We start from the raw sequence: 13,482 nt of genomic DNA, 5'->3' as shown, positions 1-13,482 counted from the left end.
GCTGGGGGGGGGGGGGGGGGGAGTGGTTAAATAAAATGCTGCTAACTAATAATAGGTAAGAAAAATTTGATTTTACCAGTGCTTCACATTGAACCCTGTTGCTGCTTCTGCCTATCCTTCTCTCCATCACATGCTCTCCATTGAACTCTTGTGACCACTGGCATTGTGTAGGAAGGTAGCCTGCTGGTACCACAAGCCCATTGTCTGTGTCCGTCCGTCCCCCCCCCCCCCCCCCCCCCCATCCCTTACTGCTCTATCACCTCCCCCTCCTCCACTCTGCACACTACACACACCAGAGCTGTCAGGGCAGGGGCTGAATCCTTAAACAGTCCAGTTCATTCATGAAACCGTGACGTCAGCAACCTCCTTTGCAGCGAGGTTGGTGTGTGGGTGGAATTTCCTCTGAATTCTGCATCGTCCTTCCATCTCCTCTCCCCCGCCCCCTATCCCTCCTCCTCCTCCTTCTGTTTCTCCTTCTGTGTTATTTTCTCAATACACTGTGCTGGAGGAAGATCATGCATCAGACCTCTCTCAGCTGTAAGTAACCAACCGGCCATTTCATCTTGTTGAATTTCTTGATTGTGGATGCTGTATTTTGATAGGTGGTCTGTACTTTGATGAAGGACAGGTGGTAGGTAGGTAGGTTATGTATGATCTGAGCAGAGGTTGTTTTTGTTTTGTTTTTTTTCACTGGTTTCAGGAAGCAGCAGTTGTCGAGGCACTTTTATAAAAAGCGGAAAGGTTAATGCTTTTTTGTCAATCTCCACTGTATTTTTTTTTCCCCACTCTTCTCTACTCTCCCCTCCTTTGGCATATCCAAATAAGGCCCTTATTCATCAGTACGCCTGCATTGTTGCACAGGTACTAAGCCTGGCTTACATAACCGTGCTTGGATTGCTCGGAGCATCTCTGCTTTGGTGCACATCGGATGTCGAATGCGGATCAGCTGAAAAATAAATGTCTGTGGTGATTTGACTAAAAATGTATTCCTGAAATCATTGAGGCAGGGTGAACACTACTTAACCACATATTTGCATTGCTTAATGTTCAGCACTCTGCACTGAAATCAGAGGAGTAGGTATCCTTTGTAATCCTTAATAATCGGTTACAATGAACTCTGCGCTAATGTTGAGCTGGGGGGGGGGGGGGGGGGGGGGTTGTATTTGCAGTTTTTTTTTCATTGTAGCCAAGCGATCATTTCTGCTTTACTGTAAGTAGCATTGCCATATTTTATTTTCTTTAGAGGATGAAAAAAAAGTATAGGCTGTGTGGTCTCTGCTGTTGTTTATTTTGGGTTTCACTGTTCTGTGTCATGCTCTGTTGTATTGTCTATTGTGCTTATGGTAATTATGATGTTCTTTCAGATAGCCTTAAGCAGAATGGTGGTCTGTCTTGCCGTGTGTGACCCTGTATGTACTGTAATGATTCACACCACACATTTTGCCTTTTCTTTTATATAAGATATAAATGATATATAATTTTTTTTTCTGAATTGTTACAGGAATAGTTGACAAGATGTCAGATCCCACTATTCCTGTTTAGTGCTGCTCCAAGATTTTTCCTTTAATGTTGTGTTCATTTATTTGGGGGGAGGGGAGCTCAGCTCAGCTCAGCTGTCACTCTATTTGACTGATGTATCTCATTATTACCTCTGAAAATGGCTGATTTTATATCGCCTTATCCTTGACACCTTACCCTGGAACTAAAATACTGTACATATGCTGTGTGTGACATTTGTAATTCCTTTTAAATATGTAAATATATTGGTTTCAATGTGTAGCTCCCCACCACCACCAGTATATATACTGATGCACAAAATAAACCAACACTCCGGTCTAATTTAATCAAATATTTTAAACATAAATATCTAATCAAAATCACAGAAAATGTGAACAAAAATTCCGATCAAAAAATCATAAGTTTTCAGTGTGAAACGTGACACACTGTCAAAATGAAAACATTACAAAGTTAGTATCGGGTATGACATCCCTGAGCATTAACACAATCCTGGCAGCATCAGCCTCTGGATGGACTGCTGTGGGATATTCCACCACTCTTCCTGTGCAGCTGCAGCCGGCTGGCGAAGGCTGGCTGGTTGCGATTGTCTCGTGGATGGCACTGGCGATTTGGTCCCACAGATGTGCTATTGAGCTCAGGTCAGGAGAAAAAGATGGCCATGGCAAGACCTCGACATTGTTTTCTTGAAGTCATGCAATTGTAATCCTAGCACTGTCCGGTCTTGCATTGTCCTGCTGGAAAATCGACACTTCCGGATTGGCTTGCAGGAACGGAAAAACATCATCACACTTCCACCGCCCCACCGGTTGGCTTGAACAATACAACAGTCAGCATAATGGTCTTGGGCTGGTGTAGTGACCCTGTGCCTTCCAGGACATGGCCTGTCCCTCACAGAGCTGGTTTCCTGGTTTCTCTGGACTAGTCTGCTGATTGTTGAAGCAGAACATCTAATTATGTGGGCAACTTCTCTCACAGACAGGCCGCCTTTAATCATGCTGATAGCAACCAGGCGATTATCATTACTCAAGTGTACCTGGTGTTTTTTATTAAATCCCATGACTTGAGCTCGGTATTTTGCTATCCCAAGGAACAATACTACTCAAAGAATCAACAAACATATCTGCTCACTATTTAAAATGTAAATAACATTATGTGTGTGCTCAATCAGCTATTGATGTAAAACTTAGACTGCTGCGTTTTCATTGTGCATCAGTTTAAATTATTTTGTATTGTATTCTGTTGTGTTCTGTCAAGGTCTGGGTATATAGTATGAAGTCAGACTTCTTTTGAAAGCCATCATTCTTCAATTACAAGAGATGCAAATAAAAATGGAAACGGTCATGGTCAGGGGCACCAGCTGAGTCTAGCTTCCAAAGAGTGAGAAGTGGCAGCAGATCTGTATGGAGTGATGCTATTGTATGTGACTGAGCACTAGATTAGGGGAAATATGCCAAGTTTTAGGTTCTGCTATATATAGAAAACCACAAAATAACATGTGCAACATCATTTTCCTCGCACACATACCCTCGCGGTACTCTGAAGTCTGGTTCAAGCAGAGGATTCAAACTCTTAAAGAGAACACTGCGAGCTCCTGAATCTTGATTGTGTTGGGGGAGTCTTCTGGGGGGATTCTTCTGGGGCAGTCTTCTTCTCTGATAGGTTAACCTCAAGATGGCACATGGATGTACTAGATGCAGTATTCCAGTGAATCTTTTTTGGAAACATTGAAGGAACATTAGTTAGTTCAAGATTAGTGCCAATCTGGGTCTGTCAATCAATCAATTATTTATTTATTTTTTCCTTATATAGCGCCTTTCACAATGAATCACCTCAAAGAGCTTTACAGATAAAAATAACAAAATAATGAATAGTATCCAAAACAACTGAGAAATAGTAAAAGATTTGATGAATAAATACCCCATATTACATCCATATAAATGATAAAAATGTGTTTCTAATCTTTGTCTAAAAAGCAGTGACAAAAGGTATACCCCCCCACGGCGCTCGGCCAATTGTGCGCCGCCCCCTGGGAGCTCCTGTCCACGGTCGGCAGTGGAATAGCCTGGACTCGAACCGGCAACCTTCAGGCTATAGGGCGCATCCTGCACTCCATGCGGAGCGCCTTTACCAGATGTGCCACTCGGGACCCCACTTTACTGAAATTCTTAATGTGTGGCTTGAATGAAAGATCTGGATCAAAAATGACATTCAAATTTCTAATTTCTGTCTTCAACTATCAAAAGAAACTATCAAAAAGAGAAATTTGATGGATTCATCTTCTTTATTTGCTTCTATGGTCTCAAAAGTATCATCTGTTTTATCTGTTTAACATTAAAAAAATAATGACATCCATTACTTGTCAGCAATTAATGTCGGCAAGACAGGGTCAGAATATTTTCAGCTGAGGTATCGCCCGGTTTCAGAGAGAAATGTAATTGAGTATCATCAGCATAGCAATGAAAATATATCTCATGTCTACAAACAATATCACCCAAGGGTAGCATATACAAGTAGGGATGCACTGAATCCAAGTTTTTGGGATTCGGCCGAATACCAAATCCATCTAAAAAGATTTGTCCGAATACTGAATCTACAAAAACTGGTCAAGAAAACTGAAGGAAACTGTTGAATGAAAAACAGACTGGCAGCTATTAACAAGGGATGTGCACAGTCTATAGTTTTGAGCCTTTTAGTTAATAGTGTTTTTATTACCGAATGGAAATATATCCCTGAATAAGATTTCAGTTTGAAACTTACACAATTTACCACTAGCCCCCTCTCCCCACAACAGAAATGTCAAAATACTGAACCGTTTACTTTACCTTTACAAGAAAGGAGAGCTGCATCTTTGCCATAACCCACTATTTTCTTTAATGACGTTTCAGCCTGTGTCACCTGATCTGAGGGTAGGGTTGCCAACAGGCTCCAGAATCTCGGGACACTTTAAGGAAAGTCAGGTTTTGTAACTCACCTCTCGAAACTGCAATGGATTCAGTAAAGTGAGTGTGAATTGTGCGAACTGTCGCTAAATGAATTGAATTGTTTTACTTAATTGTTACCAAAAGCACACACCTGTCTGCGAGGATCATTTCCATCAATCAGACCAATACTGGGCTGGACTGTGTGATGCAAGAAATATTAAACAAATATAAACTTTACCTGCTGCTACAAGGTTAAATGAAAGAGTGCAGGTGAGTGCAAAGGTATCTATAATAATCGTGTTGCGCTATTTTGATAGCTATTGTTTACTGTATAAAAAAATTCAAGCAATACGATTTATCGTTGTTACGACGCTCTCCGGATAGAATCACCACCACAATTAAACAATTAAATACATTTACTAAACTGCTCAAGCTATTCACACTCTCTTTACATGTCGAATACATTGCAGTTTAGAGAGGTGAGTTAAGAAACCTGACCTGCCTTAGTGTCCCGAGATTCTGGAGCCTGTTGACAACCCTATCTGAGAGTTATGAGGAAAAAATTACCATGATGAGTGACCTGAATCTGCCTGCGCAATAAAACCAACATTGATTTAAATGCACCGTGTGTGTAACACATATCAAATAATCTACAAAATAGTTTAAAAATGATTTTAATAAAACACAGCAGTTCCCAAATGGTTAGACTTGTATTGGCACATTGCAATAACGTACAATTAAATTTACTAAAGCATATTGTTCAACAACGTATTGCACATCTGTTGTAAAGTTACAAAAAATATATATTTCTGTGCACCGATTATGTTTTTTTATCTCATTGTGATCTCTCGAACACGTTTTGACAGACAAAGCAACAAAGCACAAAAGTCTACAACAGTTTGCAGTTACTGTGTATTACAGGTTTACTTCATAACTTTACTCCATGTAAAGTGTGATGTGAATGTGCTGTTGCATACGGGGGTATGTTTGCATTCAGCAGCTGCGTGACATGATTAGTGCGTGCACCACTAGTAATTTAGGGAGTTGAGTGCTGCGACAGAGTTCATCAAACATGTTCTTGTTATTAAATACAACAGTTACGTTCAATACCGGATTCGTGTCTTTTATTTAAAGAAGAACTGCACACATTGGAGGGATGAGCGTCTGGGCGGATATAGGATTCGGATTCGGTTCACTTCGGTGAACACTTTTGCATGGAAACGTGCATGGGCATCATTTGCAAGACAAGCATGATTGGGGGGCTTGTTTGGCAGGTGTTTCCATATCTAAGAGCACAGATGAGATGAATATGGGCCATTCTGGAGAACAGACTTGACTGAAGGAATCAGCGCTGTCCTGGCGACCCATGCCGGTACTACATTCCTCTGGGCAGTGCTATGGAAGTGGTCGCTGTCATGCAGGGTGTATGGATTGATAAAGAGAGAGTGTAATGAAAAGAGAAAGCGTACAGAAGATTAAGTGGAAATGAAACTCGACTGTACAGGGCTCTGTGGGGATATGTAGCTGTGATTTACTGCTCGTCATTCTTAATACACTCCGCAGCGGTCCACAGCATGGCCTGAAATGTCAATTTCCCCTGAAGCCTATTCCTATAGATGTAATATTGGTTGTGATATATTTTTTTTTGTATTGCACCACCTTGTACTTTCTCAGCCAGTATTCATGCTTTTCAGCATTAAAATGCTTTCATTTTTTTGAAAGCATATTTTTTTTTTAATTTGCTTGCAGTACTGTTTGAAAACAATTCTAAATCTGTCTTACTGAAAAATAAGAAGTAATACCAAGGAGGAATAAACAATAGGCCTTTTTATAAATAATACATAACCAAAGAATAAGTATACACTTTGACTCATTGGTTGGTCATTTATAAGCATTCCGATTGTTATTATTATTTATTTCTTAGCAAACGCCCTTATCCAGGGTGACTTACAATTGTTACAAGATATCACATTATACATTATTTCACATTATACAGATATCACATTATGTTTTACATACAATTACCCGTTTATACAGTTGGGTTTTTACTGGAGCAATCTAGGTAAAGTACCTTACTCAAGGGTACAGCAGCAGTGTCCCCCACTGGGATTGAACCCACGACCCTCCGGTCAAGAGTCCAAAGCCCTATTCACAGTCCACGCTGCTGCCCAAATCTATGCATGCGGTTTATGATCCAATAAAATAAAAAAGAAAACATTAAAAACTTTCTTTTAAAAAAAAAATAACTGTTTTAAACACATAGTTATTGACAATAGCAGCACAAGGTTTTTTTGGGCCTTGGCTGTAATCACTGCCTGGCACGGTCTGGATTGTACCAGACAATAAGGGCCTGGGTAGTAGCGCATGTGTGGCTCACAATACTGCACACCCTGGAGCTTCATTTTCCTACTGCTGCGGGTATCATTGTGACAACTGATTTCATTATTTTGGTGATCAAACACAAATGCCATAAGAATTGCTAACAGATTTAATGTGAGGCAGTATCCATGGCCAGAAAAACTGACTGTATTGCAAATGACATCTACCACTGGAACAGGGCTGTAGAAGGGCTGGCGGGGTTTTGGTGTAGGATAATGACCTGAGCTTGACACACATTGAGGGAGGGCCTGGGGGCCTTTACTGTAACAGCAGATGCTTTCCTAAAGCCTGCACCCTTCTACTCTTGACCAGTTTGTGATAATGAGGGATATTAACGAATGAGCTGTAGTTGTTTACCCACACATACTGTCGCTCACATAAATATTGGCAGTTTTTTGTTGTTATTTTGAACACCTTACTGATTCTAGTGTTTTCATCTATAAACAGTTCGATTCAGTATGTTTAGCATTACGATATGTGATAAATATTAAAAGAAGATAATGTTTACAAATCGCAAAATTGCAGTGGGCCTACATAGGATTTGATACACATGGGGGGAAAAAAGTATGAACGTTGCAAAATATACCCCATGGTAGGTGAAATATTTAATTTTTCGCCATCACTTGGCAAAATTCCCATCTTATATTTAGACCCTTGGCCTTTCTTTCTTTTATAACCTTAAATTATCATATTTTAAACTTGCGTCCTTTAAAATCTGTTACATAGGATTGCGCTTGTTCCGACATTACTGTTCAAGACAGCCATATAACAGTGGGATTCAGGGTTATCTTTTTGATGGCATGATTGAATTGATGAGGAAGATACTGTAGTCTTGTTAGGCTTGCATCTTCATACGAGTGTACACTTAGTGTCTGTGCTTCTCCTCTGAACAATCCATTAAGTGTTTAGTAATTTTGTAATTGGTTTTCTGTAAACCCAAAACAATCTATCATCAAACGGCACAGCTAAATCATGCTCTCACGCATGTTTTATGAAAAGTGTTAGAGCTGGTAATAATGATTTAAGAAAATCCACTATAACTGGATGAATCTCTTGGTAAGGTCAATCTAACATCTCCAAGTAGAGTTTCCAAGTAACTCCTGTAGAAAATGTGTTTTTTATACTAAGAAGAAACTTTGCAAACTTTGATTTGTGTAACTTGGCACTTTAGTGGCTCCTTCTGTGAAATTTTCTTCCCCAACTCCTGCCCATCAATGAGAGCAACTGTCTGCTGCTTGTGTTATTTCTACGTGATGTGTTGGTCCAAAATTCTCATCATCAAATCTGTCCGCCTCCTCACCCACAAGCCACTCGGGCAGCGTTTTCTACTGTCCTTTGTTTGAATAACTGGCTGACCAATTAATTCCTGACAGCAGACAGCCACTCAGGCTTTTGCAAACATACTCCGTTTGGCATTTAACCATTAAAGGGCAGCTTTTGTCACTTGTTTAGAAATTGCAAGTGCTTCTTTTATGGTTTTATTATTGCACTTTAAATAATCAAAATAATTAGCAGGGACTGCGTTGACTGTGGCGTCATAAGTCACATTCCGGTATCCGAGAATTATTATTTTTTTTTTTTTTTTACAACATGATCTGGTTACTTCCCATAAAGTATATCTCCCTCACATCTGATGTCCGCACTCATCAAAGAAGCAAGTTCAAATAATTTAGTTCATGTTATTTTATTTTCGAGGTTAAAAACACAAAAAACTAACATGTTTCGACCAAACAATGGCCGTCCTCAGCGACCATTACCCAAACGAATATGATGATGATGATAATGATGACACAAAGGGAGCAACAATATGTTTTGTGTTGTCCTTAAATAAAGTAATGAACATTTAAGCTGGGATAACCCATAGAATGGATCTGTTGTAATTTCAAGGGGTGTTAAACTCCCCGATGTCTAAATATTTTTGATGTGGGTGCAGTCGCCCTTTGTGTAAGAGGGTGATGAGGGGTGTGGAGAGGGCCTGCATTGAGAAGGCTGACCGACTCTCGGTTTATTTGAGGGCGGTTGTGTTCGTGCTGGTCTCTCCCCCTCTACAGCTCTGGATCATCGGAACAGATCCTTATTATTTGTTCTCTCCTATTGCAGCAGCCAGGATCTGGTACCCCTGGCTGCTAATGGATTTGGAACAAGGCTTGAGTTCACAGCATTGATTGTTTTCAAGCAGGGCTGCTGTGGTGTGTAATTTCAGCCGGCAGCAGGCATGTTCCTGAGGCTGTGCACCACTGTTGTTCACCTGCTTTATTTACAGAACAGACCGGTTCACGCGAGAGTGACCATTGTTAACACCTTTTACTCTTTCAAGAGTAATAACTGTACATATTTTAGATTTTTCACTGTTAAAAAATATTATAGAAAAGTTAAGAGAAATCTTAACTTAAGAGAAGTTTTTGTAAGCTATGAAGATTTTATTTTTTGAGTTGAGACTCTGCAAACCCTCTGTGGTTATAAACGAGCACCATAAGAATAGGGGATACTATTGAGCTCCTAACAGAAACAAATGCAGCTAGGTGACGGAGAAACTTAGACTGCAAATAAAAACTTAGCTAATGTTTTGTTAGTTTTTGTTATGGATGTCGTGTAAGCATACCCTTGTATCTGTAAGGTGACACTGTGTCAGTACACTTCCTGTATGTTTACTGTCCAGCTCCGAAGGTCAACACAATGTTTCCACCAAGACCGAATTAATTGTAAACGATATCGGTGGCCCCGGTCTGTGTTGATAAGGTCCAGCCATTATTAATGGGATAATAGCAACTAACATCATGTATAATTCACACAATGTTCTGGATTAATGTTAGCCTTGTTGCCCTCTCATTACAAGTGAACCCATCAACTTCAGTGAACTGGCGTCTTGATTAAAAACATTGCAGTAGAGGAGGTAGCTGGAGATGGTGTATTATTGTCTGAGTTTTTCATTGCTTGATCAGATTATCAGCCTAAAGAATTTCCCAGTGATAGATACACACAGGATCTTGTTTCCAGTAGCCGTTCACTTCAGGACTGGTACCATATACCTGTGCTTTCACCTGAGCCATAGCTAGTTACCTTGAACTGCATTCTCAAACAAGCTATTCTCATTTTCTGTTTTCACATTTGTTTAATGGAGTGGTCCAAAACTACCAGGAATCAATTTTGATTACTCTGGGGATTGTTATTAAAATGTTACTATAAAATATTTAATATATATGAAAAACCTTTGTGTCCACTTAATATGTATAAAACGGTGCATCTGAAATCAAACTTTGCATTCGTAACACATAACTACCAGGACGTATATATAAGCAAGTTTAGAAGACTCACCAGTTAATGAGAAAAGTGGCAGCGGTGACTTGATGCAAGTCCTCTGAAGTCGGGTTGGTAAGATGTAGCAATACGCAGGCACTGGTGAAGGTGGTCATCTGTGATATGACACTGTTACTGGTTTGTTTGTTTTTTTTGTAAGATTCAGCGTGTAGAAGCCAGATTCACAAAAATATGTTGAGCCAAACACGGTTAACAAAAAAATTGCAAGTTTTCGGGTTGATTTAAACTTGGGCTCTGGGATAACGCTGACCCAGAATTCACAGGTATTGACGTCTTTCAGTCTGGCTTTGAGTACCTCTGAAACGCCAAGCTCGGTCATTTCGATCTGGAGAGATCCCTCATCCAGAGTGGAAAGCAGTTGTTTTGCTTCTGCAGTCCACGGTCCATCTGGAGAAACTGAGAACGGATGACGGAGAAATAGAACTGGAGAGTTTAAAGTCTTCGAAACGGGCCTTGAAGTTTTCAGTTAGCTTTACCATGAACTTATGCATGTCATCATCTGCAGTGGCTTTATTTTTCTCACAGTGTTCATGAAGTTTAGGGAAGTATATCATTTTTCCAGAATGCAAGTCTGCTTGAAACCTAGCCAGTTGCTCTTGAAAGGTGACTACTGTCTCGTAGAGATCCCAACAGTTTGATCAGGGCCCTGAAGTTTAAGATTAAGTTTTTGATTTAGCTTTTGCCATTTGCCAACTTTTGCCATTGCTACTCCTCTCTAAAAGATTTGCCATCAAAAAAGTGAATGAAAGTTGACAACTGGGCAACATAGTTCATGTCACAGGACTCGTCGATTTGCAACAGAAAAAAACCAAGCAGTTCCACTCGTCTTACTGAGCTATTGTCAGACAAAGGTATTTGTTTGACAAGGTCTGTAGTTGCTTTTCTAGTTTTCTCATCGTTACTGAGCACTTCATGCAGCGTTTCTACTGCACAGGCCTTAACCAGCTCTGATTCGGTGAAGGGTTTTTTGCAAGAAGCCACGCTAACCGGAGATATGCTGCAGTTGCATTGTCCTGATAAGACGCAGTTCAACTGATCATAAGGGTAGAACGCTGGTATGACTAAATTAAACTTTGAATTTTTTTCTTGACGGATTGGAGATTTCAAAGGAAAGGTACCATTAAAATGACCATGTTTTGTCTCGAAGTGCCTCTGTATGTTCTGCTTTGCAGACTGCAACTGTTTGCATGCATATTAAGAAGGTTGGCTTTGCATTGTCGTGGTCTGGCAAAATAAACAAGGTAAGTTTTATTTTGCTTAACTACTGCTGTTTGAATTAACTGCTCTGCAACCGTATTATTCTCTTACTTTCCTCAACTAGGTATACCAACCACGCAACACTCTACTTTCACTCTCACTGTCCTTCTCTGTTCTCGTGTGATGTTAAAGATGGCACTTTTTTCTTCTTCTAAATAAACTTGATATTTGAACAGTGCATGCTCCAGTAGGCTACTTATGTGATCATAAGGCGGGCCAGCAATCAAGGTGGCACGGGCCTGATATGGCCCCCGGTCCGCCTATTGGGGACCCCTGCTGTGTGCCCATATCCATGGCCATGCTTTCCTTTCCCTCTCTTTTGAGACCACCTGCAAAGGTTCCCTGTGATAATTGTGGTGTGAAATATTGTTGAAAAAACAAAACGTGTGCTTTTTCAGTTAAATCTGAATTGGATTACAGGCCACCAGAGGTGAAAGGTTGTTGCATTCCAGTGTCACCCCACTCCTATCTGAAATCTATCTCTGTGAAGGTCTCCCTGTGTGGAATTACAGAGCGGCACGAACACAGACAGCCCTGTTGTCTAGCAAGCAGAAGTAAATTATTTATAGCGTTACCTGAGAGAACAGTCTCTCCTTCCGCTTAATCTTTCAGTGTCAAATCATTTTCAACCCACAGTGTACTGAACCTGCATAATTCATGGGCTCCTGGCAGCTCGGAGAGACTCACCGGGCTTGGGTTACCCATGCAAGAAGAGGCCTGGGCAAAGTTACTGAAAGCCAAAAGGATTTATTCACAGTAACCTTGTGCTGAACAGTAGAAAACAAGCAAACTCATTTGGCTCACAGGCTAGTAAAGCCAGTGGACTTTGTCTTCCACTTTCCAGGTGGTGAAGAGATTGTTCAGATCTGTAAATATTAAACTTTATTAGTGTCTTTAGTGGTTTGAAACAACCCTATTATTTATCCAAAGGATGTGGATTTCTCTGTAGAACCAAAAATGCCCTGATGCCAGATTTAGTTTATGAAAGGATAAGAGCATCTGCAGAGGATCTTTTCTTGATAGAGAAGAGAGGAGTGCAGTACAGATGCTTCGATTTTTTTTGTGCGTTTGCATTCAGAACATGTATTTTACTTTTTTTGTTACAGCAAATTGCAAAGATTCCATTGAAATGTACCGTTCTTAGTCTATTATTGAACAAACTTTTCAACAAGAACTCTTTGTCAGAACAGAATATATTGGCAAAGGCTTATTGCTAAAACATCTTTTAATTGTCTAACTAAACTGAACTAAAAACACTTGTCTTAGGTCACCTTATCCTTATCAGCCTGATTGTGACAAGTTGTGTTGTGTGTCTTCCTGCAGGTTTCTCCTGGCAATGCAGAAGCAGGACTCTGCTTTAGGACCCTGCTGAACGTGCTGACTCCCCACCCTCTCCCTCTCTCGCTGTAGCCCATGCACACCCACAGCACCATGGGCAGCCCTCCAGAGGTGCTGAACTGGTACTCTTCACCCAACCACATTGTAGACACGCTGAAGGAAGAGATACTGCTGAGTGCCAGGGATGCTACCAGCAAGAGCCCTTTACCCCCCCTCCTGTCTCCACCGGAGATAATCGAGAACCTTGTACCCTCGCAGCAGCAGCAGCAGCAGGACCCCCCAGAGGAAGCGCTGGTACTGGGGAGCAGCCCCCCCACGACGGCCCTGATCAGTGTGAGCGAGGACTGCGCGCGGGAGCAGCGGCACTTTGACAACAGCGTGCTGCAGCTGCAGGAGAACGAGGAGCCTGAGCGCCCCGGCAGCCCCACCCCTGGGCACACCTGTGGAGGGAGTGGAGGCGAGGGTGGCCACGGCAACAGCCACACCGGCTGCAACGGAGCACGAACTCACGAGGAGTTCAAGATGCACTTCCACCGGTCAGGCAGCGGCAGCAGCGGCTTCCTGGAGGGGCTCTTCGGCTGCCTGCGTCCGGTCTGGAACATCATTGGGAAAGCCTACTCCACAGACTATAAGCTGCAGCAGCAAGGTACACACGTACACATTTTTTTTTTTCTTGGATTGTTTTGTGTGTTGTAAGATCACAATGCACCATATCTACAAATATCAGGTGGTCGCTTTTGAAAAAGATATT

General features: G+C 41.2%; 1 protein-coding gene across 3 annotated transcripts in view; it reads left to right on the top strand.

Annotated features, from left to right (window-relative positions):
* LOC117426139 (mitogen-activated protein kinase kinase kinase 13-like) overlaps positions 1-13,482 on the top strand; it is a 43,972-nt gene that overhangs the window by 17,942 nt on the left and 12,548 nt on the right. For 2 of the 3 annotated variants that reach the window (XM_034043470.3, XM_059033512.1), the window contains one exon: positions 12,717-13,377. In XM_034043470.3, the coding sequence (XP_033899361.3) occupies positions 12,807-13,377 (571 nt within the window). In that variant the 5' untranslated portion in view covers positions 12,717-12,806. Of the gene's footprint in view, positions 1-421; positions 538-12,716; positions 13,378-13,482 lie in introns of those variants that run through there. The other variant, XM_034043469.3, reaches the window with a different exon arrangement.

This window comes from Acipenser ruthenus, chromosome 11 (assembly GCF_902713425.1).
Source record: "Acipenser ruthenus chromosome 11, fAciRut3.2 maternal haplotype, whole genome shotgun sequence".
Classification (NCBI taxonomy): domain Eukaryota; kingdom Metazoa; phylum Chordata; class Actinopteri; order Acipenseriformes; family Acipenseridae; genus Acipenser; species Acipenser ruthenus.
Note: the sequence above shows the minus strand (reverse complement) of the source record. Positions and strands in the feature narration are given on the sequence as shown.